The sequence below is a fragment of the Globicephala melas genome, chromosome X (genome assembly GCF_963455315.2).
Source record: "Globicephala melas chromosome X, mGloMel1.2, whole genome shotgun sequence".
Classification (NCBI taxonomy): domain Eukaryota; kingdom Metazoa; phylum Chordata; class Mammalia; order Artiodactyla; family Delphinidae; genus Globicephala; species Globicephala melas.
This window is the reverse complement of record NC_083335.1, coordinates 28,274,051-28,290,024: the sequence shown is the minus strand read 5'-3', so window position 1 is coordinate 28,290,024 and position 15,974 is coordinate 28,274,051. Positions and strand designations below refer to the sequence as shown.

Here is a 15,974-nt window from a genome sequence, read left to right as displayed (position 1 = left end):
TTTTTTTCCTTTTCTTTTTCCCCAATACCTTTTTACACTCTGCACATTTCCCCTACACATTGAACAGAAAATTCTAGCTTTTTAAACCATTTGAGGAAAAATGAAAAGTACCTTTTTTAAACTTCTCAAACTGCACCATATTAACATGGTTCAGTTATTACTTCACTGCGTCCTTTTTAAAGAGGCACAACTTTGGATCATACTCAGATTTGTGTTTGCTGTTTTGTACCTGTGTAGATATACTCTAAGAATAAACTCTTAAACTCGGGGTATGAGATCATAAAATATATCTGATTGCCCTCCTCTTTATTCTGACGTATTTGGCAACTTAAGCTTCAGTTTTCCTCATGTTTAAAATGGTGATAATACCTCGTTTATAAGGTTGTGATATGGGCAGAAGACCTCAATAGACATTTCTCCAAAGAAGACCTACAGATGGCCAACAGGCACATGAAAAGATGCTCGACATCGCTAATTATTAGAGAAATGCAAATCAAAACTACAGTGTACACACACACACACACACACACACACACACACACACACACACACACACACAGGAATATTGCTCAACCATAAAAAAGAATGAAATAATGTCATTTGCAGCAATGTGGATGGACCTAGCGATTATCATATTAAGTGAAGTAAGTCAGGGAAAGACAAATATATCACTTATATGTGGAATCTAAAAAATAGTACACATGAACGTATTTACAAAACAGAAACAAACTCACAGACATAGAAAACAAACTTATGGCTACCAATGAGGAAGGGGGGAGGGATAAATTAGGAGTATCTCCAAATCACTTTGCTGTACACCTGAAATTAACACTATTTTAAATCAACTATACTTCAATTAAAAAAAAAAGATACAGCTGACAACTAAAAAAAAAAGACAAACCAAGGTTGTGAGAAGAATTAAAGATAACACATGTAAGGTGTCTAGCAAAATGCCTGGCATGTAATAGACATTATCATCTTCATTATATTGTATCTTATAAGGCATTTCTATATATATATATATATATATATATATATATGGTGAATTATTTTCTTCTCTAGCCTTTCTGATATCCCTCAGTTGTTTGCTGCTGCTTCTGCTGCATAGCACTACTTTGAGTTATACCAAAAGTGTGGTTAGGAATGTTCAGCAGCTTAGCATATGTTTTTAACAAATCTAAGTGAAACCATTTTGTCTAACTCATCCTGTACACAACTTCCCAGTTAAAGTTTGGATTATTTTCTTCCTTAGTAATCAGTCCTTCTTAAGCCCACAATTTTTGCCTATGCATAATAGTTAACACTGAATTTTGTTCATTAAATGTTTTTACCAGCAAATGTAAGTGGTAAGCGTTTTTGCCATTCAGCGTAGTAGCTACATGGTTCTTCAGTATGGACTGGAAAGGCAAAAGGTTCTCTCAGCATTCACAGAGTGATCGTGTGTGCTTCATTTCATGGCAGTTCCAGTATGTCTGCTGTACGGTAAACCTTACTGTCAACCTCATTAGTGAACCCTGTTGGCAAAAGACTTGCCCAGCTGATCCCATCCTGCCAACATTCCAGTCCTGGGGCTGAATAACATGCTAGCCTCTTGTCGCGAAATGAAGAATTAGACAACTTAGAGGCCTTGGCTGTCTGGGAGTAAATCCAGGCATCCTGGCCCCAAGGGACCATAATCTCTCCTTAGCTACCAGGAAAAGAGCAGCTAAGACAAGGTAAGTGGAAGTGAGCCTCAGAGAGGAGAGGTACAGGAGGATGAAAGGATCACAGGAGCAAGCCAGAAAAGAGAGACTGAAGGCTGGGAGAGGTTCTTCCACCCCAAAGGTAGAGGGTCATGGGCATGTGACAGTTGTGGCAGCAGGCTTCATATTCTTTTAAAATCAACTAAAAACTTTCTTTTATGCTTTTAAGGTATTATGAAGACAGATAACACAGAAGTTCTTCTCTCTGCTGACTTCACTGGAGCAATCAAAGTGTTTATTAACAAAAGGAAAAATGTATCTTAATTTGAAATGACATTTAAAATAAACATATCAGTAAGTTTCTATATGTATCAGAACTGAAAAAGAGTTATAGTGTTTCAGGCCAACATCCTTTTTTTAATTTTTATTGGAAGTTGTTCAAATATAATATATTTTTTGAGAGGCAACGTTAATGATCTAGTAAACCCGGGACTGATAGACTAGAAAGGAATGTAGCTAGAATAACATTGCCAAACATTAGGCTTTACGTTTTGTTATGTTTGTGTTATATAATTGTGAACATGCACAGGTTTCTGCATGAAAATATATTAATATATTAATCACATGTGTGTGCCTTTTGGTTACATGCACTAAATCTAACAGAGTTAAATTATTTCAGTGGCTCTTTTGGCCTCTTACTGAGGGGGAGTGTCTTGTTTCTAGCTTAAATAATTTCTTTTGCACAAAATTTCATTTTTAAGAGAAGTGGTATCTTTTGACTGAGTTAATATTTTTTAAATGTTATATAGGTTTTCAATAGGTCAACAACCATGTGTAAATGGTTTTTATAAATTTCTCAATTTGGGGACTTTTTTTGTGTGTGGTCTAAATTGTGGACTTAAGATTCTTTTTTTGTATGTGTGTGTGTGTGTGTGTGTGTATATATATATATATATATATATATTCTTTTTTTTTTTTTTGCCACACTGGAGCACAATGTTTCCTATGTAAAGAATTCTTTTCATTCTTTATCCATGAGCACCAGGCTTTGCTCACTTAAAAAAATTAAGCCACATTAAGGAGTGAGTCTTCTTTTTTTACAATAATGTAAAAATGGACAGTTTACATTTTTTAAAGCATTGTAGTTTTAAAAATTAAGCTGTTTTGTGTTGTTGAATTTGAAAGCCTTTGTAAATATTGATATAATGTACCAATGAAATAACATCTGGGGTGATGAACCCTGATAATGTTGTTGATGGTTAGCATATGTTTCTGAAAATTAAATATGTATTATTAAAAGTTGGTGGCCAAAACTTGTTAAACATATGACTTTATTTTCAGATGACTTCGGTAAATTGAGAAATGTAAAAAAACCAAAATCTTGTTTTATAATTTGATTTTTAGCAAGCAGAGATCAAATTTTGGACCCCTAAATTATAATGCATTAGCTACATACCTTTAAGAAAAAAAGTTTTTAATTCTAGTTCTAAAATGAACACTGCTAACAGTTCATCTGTATGCTTATATGTTCTTTACTGCATTTGTTTTCAGTATATAGGTGAGAAGCTGGAGAGCCGTGATCACATCCTTATCAATCAGCATGGTCTTTTAAAAAAAATTTTATTTTATTTATTTATTTTTGGCTGCGTTGGGTCTTCGTTACTGCACATGGGCTTTCTCTAGTTGCGGTGAGCGGGGGCTACTCTTTGCTGCGGTGTGTGGGCTTCTCATTGCGGTGGCTTCTCTTGTTGCAGAGCGTGGGCTCTAGGTGCACGGGCTTCAGTAGTTGTTGCTCGCGGGCTCTAGAGCACAGGCTCAGTAGTTGTGGCGCACGGGCTTAGTTGCTCCGCGGCATGTGGGATCTTCCCGGACCAGGGCTCGAACCCGTGTCCCCTGCATTGGCAGGCGGATTCTTAACCACTGAGCCACCAAGGAAGCCCATCAGCATGGTCTTGAGGTGTCATGGATTTTCTAGTTCATTGCATATTATTTGCCTTGGTTTTACCCCTATGCTGCTTTCTTCCTCTTGCCAGTGCTTTGCTTTCTCCTTCCCCTCCTCTCACCTCCCTCACACTTCTCTCCCCACCTCTGCTCACTTTTCTGTACTCTACCTGACAGACCGAGTTGTTATGCCATTGGTTTTTTAACCAGTCACTTTCGTAGTCTCAGGGTCTGGATGGCAGTGTGATTGGTCTAGTGTGTCAAAGAATTCAGTGTCTTCAACCCTCTTGGCTTTCACTGACTTCTGCCTGAGGCCTTGTAGTCTGCTGCGGTGCTAGATGTTTCAACTGCAGATAATCAGGGTGTTGCCAATATGAATATTTCCTGATAGGTTTTATGTGGTTTCTTGAACAAAAAGGCAAAAAATAGTTGGGATGCAAGCTTAAGAGAACAATACTGACACTTCTAAATTTCGTTTTATAAATTGTTGGCTATCACTATATAAATACACTGCGAAGTTACAAGTCAGAAAGTGAGTTTGAAAAGGTAGCATGAACATGTATACAAAGAAAAATTGAACAATATTTTTCCCTAAAATGAATATTAGAAACTCACTGTAATAAGTTGTGCGGTATTATAGGAAGGAGCACAGATTCTAGAATTAGATAAACTTAGATTTGGTTTCCTCTGTTAGCACCTTCCTTCAGCAAGTTATTCTGTATTAATTTCCATGTCCTTATCTGTAGTACAAGAATATCTAATGGAAATTATAAAGATTTACTGAGAAATCGTGTATGTATAAAGCTTGGTACCTAGCCAGTAGGTGTACTCAACAAACACACATTTCTCACTGCCTCTCCCGAATCCCTGAGTACCCTCCTAGACCAAAAAAAAAAAAAAGATGTGGAAGTGCTTTCTAGATATTGAGATTTCATGGACAAATAGTATTTTAGGGATTGACATAGGACACCAGCCTTTTTCTGCCAACTCAACACTTTTAAAAACTGCCACCATCTACTATCACCTCATCATAAAAGAGAGAACATTTTAATACTAAAAAAGTCACTAAGAAAAGTTAAGCACAATCTTATCTTAGAGCAACAAACAGTCTAAAGTGAATAAACCTAGCTTTTGAAAAAAGTAACCATATTACCTTATTTTCCCTTTTTCCTTTGGTGAAAATTTCATCACAGACTTGGTGTGGCTGCCTGAACAAATTTAAAACCACATTTCATTGAAAACTCTTCGAAGAGTCATATCGAGCCTTCCCCTGCCTCCATCTTGTTTACCTTAATTGGAGTTAAAATATGAATGACTCAACAGATTTAGCATGCCATTTTCTCTGGTCTTCAAATTATACAGCTGGGTAGTTGCTTTTTATTCTTTGAAATATATGTTTAACATTAATATATCCATCCCCAAAATTCTAGTTTCAGTTGTATAATTTTGAGAGCCAGCTCTCCTCACTGATACGAAAAAATCAAATTATCAGAATGTTTTTAAGTTATTTAATTATTATGGGGATTCAAGATAAAGTTTTCAAAAGAAAATCATTCCCAGTTTCACTGGTTTCTAGCTTCCTGCCTTCTTCATTAAGCAGATGTTTATTGAACACCTACTATGTACAGACCACTGCTGGGACTAGAAAAGAATAAGGCAGCAGCCATGTGCCAGAGGAGCTCACAGTCTGATGATGGAGAAGATGGCCACAGAAACAAGTAAGAGACTTGGAACTATCTTGTGGCTGTGGCCCTAGAAATGCCCCTTCTCATCCTATCCCCTGTCTGTTCTACCCTTCCTAGTAACTCATGGCAGCCACTTGATTCTCAGGCCCATCTTAGTTCATCTAATATTACAAATAGCAAGGATAATATGGGTAAAAGACCTTATGAGTAAGCCATAGGTAAGGTGGAAAAAATGGAGTACCCACCATGCCAACATCTTCGCTGGTCTCTGGCTCCCTCCTCCCAGACTAAAATCATTGTCTATTTCCTCTAAATTCTTACCTGTCTTCTGTTTTGAGCTAACTCCTGTTTAACAGACCCCCTTCCCCGCAACTGCTCTCCTATTCCCTTCAGTTCTGAAGCTTGGTCCATTTTTCTTTTGTTCTCTAGATTTGAGTCATCTAGTCTTGGGGAAGCCAGGTTCCCCCTGTTAGCCACAACCACTTGGCTGGTGTAGACCCATGCACATGAAGTAAATTCAGGTTGATACAGCAGGGCCAGCGTGAAGGGTGGTGTGGAAATGAGGGGAGAGATCCACTGCAGAGTCCCCAGCAAATCAAATGTCATCATGTAGGTAATCTACGGTGGTCCAGGCAGATGGAGTTTGCCTGTACGTCCAGCTACCCTGCATTACATTTTTAAATTTTTATTTTGGAATAACTTTAGATTTACAGAAAAGTTGCAAAGAAAATACGGAGTTCCCATATACTCCTTACCCAGTTTCCCTTAATGTTAATATCTTACGTTACCATGGCACAGTGATCAAAACTAAAACCCACATTGGTACAATACTATTAAGTAAACTCCAGACTTTATTCACATTGCACCAGTTTTCCACTAGTGTCCTTTTTCACTTCCAAGATCCAGTCCAGAATACCTTATTGCATTTAGGCATATTGTGCTTTCTTAATTTAAATAAACTTTTTATCTTAGAATAGTTTTAGATTTTTCAGAAAAGTTTGCAAAGAGTTCACATATCCCCTGCACCAATTTCTCCTATTGTTAACATCTTACATTACAATGGCACATTTTTCACATTAAGAAACCAACATTTGTACATTACTGTTAACTAAACTCCACACTTTATTCAGATTTCACTAGTTTTTACCTAATATCCTTTTTCTGTTCCGGATTCCTGTCTAGAATGTAACATTACACATGGTCGTCAGGTCTCCTTAGCTCTTCTTAGCCACGACGTTTTCTCATGCTTTCCATGACCTCAGCAGTTTTGAGGAGTACTGGTTAAGTATTTTGTTGAATGTCCCTCAGTTTGGGTTTGTCTGGTATTTTTCTCATGATTCAACAGGCTATGAACTTTGGGGAGGAAGACCACAGAGGTGAATTACTCTTTTCATTACATCACATCAAGGATATACACTATGGAGAACAGTATGGAGATTCCTTAAAAAACTAAAAATTGAACTATTATATGATCCAGCAATCCCACTACTGGGCATATAGCCGGAGAAAACCATAATTCAAAAAGATACATGTACCACAATGTTCACTGCAGCACTATTTACAATAGCCAGGACATGGAAACAACCTAAATGGCCTTCGACAGACGAATGGGCAAAGAAGATGTGGCATATATATACAGTGGAATATTACTCAGCCATAAAAAGGAACAAAACTGAGTTATCTGTAGTGATGTGGATGGACCTAGAGTCTGTCATACAGAGTGAAGTAAGTCAGAAAGAGAAAAACGAATACCGTATGCTAACGTATACATATAGAATCCAGAAAAATGGTACTGATGAACCCAGTGGTAGGGCAGGAATAAAGAAGCAAACGTTGAGAACGGACTTGAGGACATGGGGAGGGTGAAGGGTAAGCTGGGACGTAGTGAGAGAGTGGCATTGACATATATACACTACCCAATGTAAAATAGCTAGCTAGTGGGAAGCAGCCGCATAGCACAGGGAGATCATCTCGGTGCTTTGTGTCCACCTAGAGGGGTGGGATAGGGAGGGTGGGAGGGAGGGGATATGGGGATATATGTATACATATAGCTGATTCACTTTGTTGTACAGCAGAAACTAACACACCATTGTAAAGCAATTATATTCCAATAAAGATGTATTTTTAAAAAAAGGATACATACTACCAACATGACATCACCTGGCTGAGGAATGTTTGTCAGGTTTCTCTATTATAAAGTTACTTTTTTCTCACTTTCCATAAATCTTCTCTTTGGAAGTGAATCACTAAGCACAACCCAAACTCAAGGGGTAGGGAAGAGTTAAGGCCCACCTCCTTGAGGAGCAAGTATCTGTATGACTTAATTTGGAATTGCTCAGTACAGGAGGTAGGTCTCTTCTCCCTTATTTATTTATTCAACCATTTGTTTATATCAGCATGGACTTACGGGTATTTATTTTATACTTTGAGTTACAGCGCAATACTACATTATTTTGTTGTTCAACTTGTTCCAGCCTTAGCCATTGAGAGTTCTTTCAAGTTGGCTTCTGTGTCCCTTTGACTGTTCTTTTTTTTTTTTTTTTTTTGAGTACTTCCTTACTTTCTGTCACTCCCAACATGCTCCAGGTTCATTTTGTGTATTTCCTGCTCCAGCCCTATAATCAACCATTTATCCCAGTTCCTTTTATTGGAGACTGGTATTAGAAACTAAGATTTGGGTGACAGGTGTGCTCATTGCTACTGGGGCATTGTTTCTCTTAGGCCCTCTCAGCTGACCGAGCAAAGAAATATATGCATGTATACTAATCTCCACACATCTATAAAAATTTCTATGTAACCATCTCTATATTAAATTAGACGTGAATCCTTGCTGATGTCTCTGAGTAATCTATTAGCACATGGATTATTCTAGTTTCCTCCTCTTGCTTATGGATAACCTCCCTCTCCAACAGTGAGACACCTGGTTTCCACCATTTACTTCCCATTTACTTATTTGTTCAATCACAACATAACATATTCAGCAGTTTCAGAATTGCTAACCCATACCCCCATGAGAAATACCTTTACCAACTAGAATACAGTTTTTACATACAGTCCTTTGTCTTTTATATCATAATTTCTGGTTACAACACTTTTTCGAAGTTACTAAGATCAGTGCCTTTTTTCTCCACTCACATCACCTTTTTAAATATTAGATTCATTTACATTATCTGTTCCTCTAATAAAATCTATTGGGGACTTCCCTGGTGGCAGAGTGGTTAAGAATCCACCTGCCAACGCAGGGTACACGGGTTCGAGCCCTGGTCCGGGAAGATCCCACATGCCACGGAGCAACTAAGCCCATGCGCCACAACTACTGAGCCTGCGCTCTAGAGCCCACAAGCCACAACTACTGAGCCCGCGCGCCACAACCACTGAAGCCTGCGCACCTAGAGCCTGTGCTCTGCAACAAGAGAAGCCACCACAAAGAGAAGCCCGTGCACCACAGTGAAGAGTAGCCCCCACTCGCCACAACTAGAGAAAGCCCGCGCACAGCAATGAAGACCCAACGCAGCCAAAAATTAATTAAAAATTTTAAAAAATTAAAATTTTTTAAAACTTGAAAATCTATTGGGATTTGATGATGTACAAATCCCAATAGTGGTTTCCTTACTTACTAACTTACTTAGTAAGTAAGCAGTGACATTCTTTTGTAGACAACTCCCTGCCTTGCTTTCAAATGCTTAGCATTATCCCAAAGCAGTTTTACAGTCTGTCCTGTTGCTGCACTGGGGTTGCACTTATTCAGCAAACATCAAGCGCTTAGTCTGTGTCAGGACCTTGAGGGAGTCCAGTAGAAGAAACAGACAAGAATGATGATTCCATCCAGACTCTTAGCATGATTAAAGGGTAGTCTTATCTGATTTTCCTACTTCTCAATGCCAAGCCATTTACTGATACATATATATATACATGTATGTATGTATATACATATGATGTTGGGTTAAGTCAAAACCCAGTTCTCTGATTTACCATGCAAGCAGGTATTGATTCCCCCTTGCTTATATAAGATTGTGTTTATATAAGTACTGCTTATAAGTATAAGCAGTACTCTCAGTTATCAAAAAGCAAACTTATTCGAGCATATACAGAATTGGGTGATTATCTAAAGGAATTAGTAATTCATTAGAATATATGAAGTCCATTCTCAAAGACATTTCTAATTTAGTTATGAATACCTTAATTCTCTCTCCTGATGAAAAGATGCGGAGGTAGAGCCGTTCCAATGGATACTCTGAAAGTTGAGTACATAGGTCATTTGGATTCATGCTGTGGATCTTTATAGAAGTTAGCCTGACAGCCCCATAACTTGTTTGCAGTGAGTCTGCCTATATTAGTTTGCTAGGGCTGCCATAAGAAAATACCACAGACTGAGTGGCTTAAACAACAGGTTTGATTTCTTCTCAGGACTCTCTCCTACTCTTTAAAAATGGCCACCGTCTTGCCTCTTCACAGGGTCATCCCTCTGTGCACATGTGCCCTGGTGTCTCTGTATGTCCTAATCTCCTTTTTTCATAAGGACACCAGTCAGATTGGATTAAGTACCACCTTAAGGCCTCATTTACACTTACTCCCTCTTTAAAGGCCTTATCTCCAAATATAGTCACATTCTGAGGTACTGGAGGGTTAGGTCTTCAACATATGAATTTGGGGGCAACACAATTCACTCCATTAACACTGCCCCCAACAGTCATTTTATTTAAAATAAATCTAAAAAGTGATAAGACTGTAGTAACAGCAGGAAATAGGGAAATTGGAAATACTCAAATTAATTACTCAGCCTGTGGCTATGTTTTTTCAGGCCCTGCATTTAAGGTTATACATGAAATGCATCTAAACTAGACAAGCTCAAAGGTGAAACAAATTGACAGCATAGAAAGGGCTGTGTAGACAGGGCTCGTGTGTGTGTGTGTGTGTGTGTGTGTGTGTTTGTATAAAATGTTTAGACATAAACATAAGTAAATGTCTAAGATCGAAACTCATTCCTTCACATGCACCACATAAAACCTTTTAAACATGTTTATTGAGATATAATTCACATGCCATCAGATTCACCCATTTAAAGTGTACAATTCGGGCTTCCCTGGTGGCGCAGTGGTTGAGAGTCCGCCTGCCGATGCAGGGGACACGGGTTCGTGCCCCGGTCTGGGAAGATCTCACATGCCGCGGAGCGGCTGGGCCCCTGAGCCATGGCCACTGGGCCTGCGCATCCGGAGCCTGTGCTCCGCAATGGGAGAGGCCACAACAGTGACAGGCCCGTGTACCGCAAAAAACAAACAAACAAAAATAATAATAATAAAGTGTACAATTCAATGGTCTTAAGCAACCATCACCACCAAGTTTACAATATTTTCATCACCTCAAGAAGAAACCCTGTGCCCATTAGCAACCACTTCCCGCTTCCCTTCATCCAGTACCAGCCCCACTAATATAATTTCTTTCTGGACATTTCATATAAGTAGAATCGTACAGTATGTGCCCTTTTGTCTCTGGCTTCTTTCATTTAGCTTAATATTTTCAAGATTCATCCATGTTGTATCATATATCAGTACTTCATTTTATTTCTAAATAATATTCCGTTGTACATTTCGTTTATCCATTCATCAGTTGATGGACATTTGTGTTGTTTCCTGTCTTTGGCTATTATGAATGATGATATTCTTAAAATTTATGCACAACTTTTTGTGGGGACATTTGTTTTCGTTTCTCTTAAGTATATGCCTAGGAATAGAAGTGCTGGGTCATATGGTAACTCTTTTTAATTTTTTGAGGAACCGCCAAGCTTTTCTGCGGTGGCTGTACCATTCTGCATTTCCACAAGCAATGTATGAGGGCTCTAATTTCTTCACATCCTCATCAACACTTGTTGTCCATCCTAGTTATGTAAAGTCCATTATCCTTGTGATTTTGATTTGCACTTCCCTAATGACAAATGATGTTGAGCATCTTTTCATGTGCTTGCTTGCCATTTATATGTTTTCTTGGAGCAATGCCTATGCAAGTCTTTTGCCCATTTTTTAATTGAGTTATTTTTCTTCTTGTCATTGAGTGTGTTAGTACTTTTTCTGGATACAAATCACATATATGATATACCTGATATATGATTTATCAGATATATGATTTTCAAATATTTTCTCCAATTCTGTATGTTGTCGTTTCATATTCTTGATGTGTCCTTTGAAGCACAAGTCTTTTTAATTTTGATGTCTCTATTTTTTCTTTTGTCATTTTTGCTTTTGGTGTTATATCTAATAAACCATTGCTTAATCCAAGGTCATAGAGATTTACTCCTAAGTTTTCTTCTAAGAGTCTTAATAGTTTTTGCTCTTACATTTAGGTCTATGATCCATTTTGAGTTAATTTTTATGTATGGTATAAGGGAGGGGTCCAACTTTATTCTTTCGCACATGGCTATCCAGTTTTTCCAGCATTGTTTCTTGAAAAGATTATTCTTTCCCCATTGAATTATCTTGGCATCCTTGTCAAAAATTACTTGATCATAATGTAAGGGTTTATTTCTGGATTCTCATTTCTATTCCATTGATCTATATGCCTATCCATATACCAATACCAAATTGTCTTGATTACTGCCCCTGTGTAATAACTTTTGAAATTGGGAACTGTGAGTCCTCCATCTTTGTTCTTTCTTTTCAAAATTGTTTTAGCTTCTCGATCGCTTGCATTTCCATATAAATTTTAGGATCAGCTTGTCAATTTCTGCAAAAACTGTTGGAATTTAATAGGAAAATTAACCCTAATTTCTCCAGTAAAATAGATATTTTTGATGTATGGCTGAAGAGCTCACCAGAATTTGAAGTCTGTAAGAACCAAGTCTGAAGCAGCTGGCTGAAGCTAAACAACATAGGAAAAATTTCAAAGCAAATGCTTTTCAGATAATCACCTACGTTGCCTTGAACCATTTGTAATATGCTTTGGATCTCGGAAATTCATGAAGGAGTTACAATTATGATTTCAATCATTTTATTGCATATTTTCTGAGTTCCTACTCTATGAGGTACTGTAAAGAATAAAAAATTGTAAGGTATAGCCCTTTCCTTCAAAGGTCACAATCAGAACACCCTTCATTAGTAGAAACCTTTTTCCACTGTTAGAACTTGTTAATACAGCCTCTTTGGATTAGTACAAGGGCATAAATAACAGGAGGATCTGTTACACATCTATTCAATTTCCAGTTTTGTGGGAAACCTAAATCTTAGGAGGATTTGGCAAAAAGCAGTGGAGAAACCATGACTTAAGGATTATTTACATGTAAAATACTACCCTTGGAGAAGCATTTGTGGGAGCAGAGTTGGGTTATATACGCGGATTCCTGGCTGGGACTAGTAGCAAGGCTTAGGTAGAAGAGAGAATTCGGTTGCTGCATACCTGATCTCTAAACTGACACAATTCATAAGAAATCCTTTCTAATTTAAAATATTATTCTACTTTAATATTTACACAGTGTAGGAAACTTGACTTATACCAAAAATTATAATAGTCACCCATAATACTGTAATTCAAAGATAACTGATATTGATATTTTAGGATATTTAACTCTATTTTTATGCATATATATTTTTAAGAGCTTATATAATTAAACAAGATAATTTGAATAATATTCATACTACACATCATGGGCAGTTTCCATGTTTTTTCATGGTGCATAAATGTTCCATCATATGGACACAATTTAAGCAATGTATGGAACACTCGGTGTACCCGTATTTTATTACCATGAATAACAATGGGAGATATAGAGGCAGATATCTTTGTCAGAATTTCTAATTACTGACTTAAGATGATAAATCCTTAAAATGAAAGTATAAGGCATGAACTCCTAAGGATAAGCAGTATCATAGATTGTAAAAATCTTCTGCACAGGAATTGGGAGCCCCAGTTTGTAGTCCTGGTTCTGGTGGCCTTGTGACTTGAGGAAAGTTAAGGAATTCTCTGAGAGCCTAACAAAATAAGGTATTTAGATTAAGAGCCCTTCTAACTCAAGTGGTCCATGTGCCTGGTCAGCATTCTTTCGGAGGCAGTATAGCTAAGAATTTACTCACTTTCCTGTTTCTTAGCAGATATCTAGAGGACATGCGATATGCCAGTCACTCGCAGTTTATGTCACCTGCAAAGTCATAGCCATGTGAAGTCTGTTGAAGTCAACTTGGGGAGCTCACTTCCAGCGATGGAATTCCTGGTGATAGAATTGGCTGGCAGGAGAAGGGAGGGTGGCTAACAGAGTTGGCTAGCCACCGCATCTGGGTGTATCAGCTCCTCTGCCTTTATTATACCTCCATAGCTTCATTTGTTTGGGTCTTGAAGGTTTTTCACCCCGGGAAGGAATAACTAGTTACGCTGGTATCAGTTAATTTTCCTTATCAGTTGGCATAAACTAATAGTTGAGTGTAAAGAAAAATAGTGCACTGGAAAAATGTTGCAAGATACCAGGAAGGAAGAAAGGGAAACATATGGGAGATAAGAAGACTGCAACACAAACGCTATGGGCCTCACATTTTTGTCTAAGATATTCCAAACTACGTCACTGTTAGAGGCCATACCAAGGTTACTTACCTCTGGCATATGGAATGTTACAGCAGGTCGATGACAATAAATTGATGGCTCACAGCCCAATCCCAACAATAACCAAAACTACCAGAGGGGGCACTAGTGGTCCCAAGTCAGAGCATCCCTGAGATCTCCACTGCAGTAAATTCAACTGCTCCTGGAGCTCGCTGTATTGGGTGCATGGCAACTAGGAACCCCAATGAAGCCAAGCCCATCACCTGTCTCACCCAACTGCCAGGACAGGTCAGGCTTTGTGTTGTTAATGTGTTTATGTTCATGCTGACATTATAACTTCTGACCTGTAGCACCAGAATGGCCCAGTCTGAGTTCTACACCTAGAATTTCTAATTACAACTAACCATGCCCCAAATCAGTATATTGAGAAGCATTTTCCCTAATGTTTTTTCCCCAAACACATTCATCAGCTGGATCAGTAAATATTGTCTCCTCTAGCTGGTACTCAACATTTAAAATATTGCAGTGCATATTATTCATTATCTGGATAAGGAGACCAAAAGCATAACTTAAAATTGCTAGAACAAAAGGCCTTAGATTTTTCACTGTCGCTAGCTGGGGAGAGTGGGGAGGAGTATTGGAGCAGATGGCAGATGGCAGTATTTTGCCTCTACTGGGACCAGACCAAACGGAGGGGACCAAAAAGCAAAAATGAACTGTATCAATCTGCTGAACCCCCAAACAAATTTCACATACATTTTAGTGAACCATGAAACTAACCTAAGTTATTTACAAAACAAAGTGTTTGGTAAAGCAGGGCAAGCCAGAAGTGAACCTACTTTCTAAAAAATTTGAGTATGCGTAAAACTTAACTATTACAAAAAATGGCCAAAGAGAACTTAAATTGAATCTTGCTTTGGTAAATCAGAGTCCATAATCAGGAGCATCTTCTAAAAGGTGAGTTTGGCATGAGGCAAAAAAGACAGATCTTCGTGAAACTCTGTGTGTGGCAAGAGTATACCCCTAAGTATGGGGGGCAGGGGGAAGGTACAGACAGACTGCAGAAGCAGCAAAGGCTGGAATAGACACTGGTGGCAATGGGAGTGGAAGGTGATGGAAAGCCTTAAAACTTCCTGAGAATCGAGTTGAAACAGGTACAGAAGACAGAAGAGAATGATTCCACTTCATGGTTGATTATTATGAATTGACCCATAGAATGTACGTGAAAGTTGATCACAGGGTCTTGCGAGTATGAGATACTCAACAGATGTTCAATCGCAATTGAGTCTGCTGCAGTGCAGAGTACAATGTGAAAAAGGCTAGAGTAACAGAAGAGAGATTGGGAATTATGTGTGACTTCATTGGCTCTATTTTTGCCTTGACATGGGCATTTGCTAAATCAAAGGAATAAACCATTAGAGGCTGGATTCCGTCAGCCAAGCTTTTGTGCATCTCCATTAGGGAGAGGATTTATTTTAAGCTTATAAATAAATACATGAAAGCATTTCACTCTCATGCGTTAATGTCGAGAACAGAACATTTTGTTTCTCCTTCTTCAAGGCCCTCTCCCTTCAGTCTAGAGCCTGAGCTAAGAAAATAAGGGTATGCGTATATGCTACAGCCCACAGGCCAAAACTCTCCTCTGCATCTTATATTCTAGCCCAGGATTTCTTGAGCGTCAGGCACATACAACCTCATCAGATGAGGGGAGAGGAGGTGTGCTTAGAATGCAGAGTCCAGGGTGCCCCAAACCTCCTGAATCAGGATCAAAGGGAGCCAGGCCCTGGAATTTGCATATTTACAAACTCACCGAGCAATTCTGATAAGCACTAACATTTTAGAAGCCCTGGGTTGGAGCAGCTGTTGTTAAAGATAATTACACATAGGGACTTCCCTGGCGGTCCAGTGGTTAGAAGTCCGCGCTTCCACTGCAGGGGGCCAGGGTTCGATCCCTGGTCAGGGAACTAAGATCCCACAAATGCACAGCGAGGCCAACAACAACAACAACAAAAAGATATGTACACATACCCCTGAGGATACATGAAGATTTTCCAAGGCATATATAGGCACAGATAGTCTTAAAGGAATCAATTTCCAGATCCTCCATTTTCATATGTCCTCAGAGTTCCTAAAATCCATCTGCCTG

The 15,974-nt window shown here is 38.5% G+C and overlaps 1 protein-coding gene across 1 annotated transcript in view; it reads left to right on the top strand.

Annotated features, from left to right (window-relative positions):
• WDR44 (WD repeat domain 44) overlaps nt 1–2,998 on the top strand; it is an 81,050-nt gene extending 78,052 nt beyond the window's left edge. The window contains exon 20 of the mRNA XM_030847676.2: nt 1,912–2,998. Coding sequence (XP_030703536.1) covers nt 1,912–2,006 — 95 coding nt within the window. The 3' untranslated portion in view covers nt 2,007–2,998. The remainder of the gene's footprint in view (nt 1–1,911) is intronic.
• Nucleotides 2,999–15,974: the final 12,976 nt, after the last annotated feature.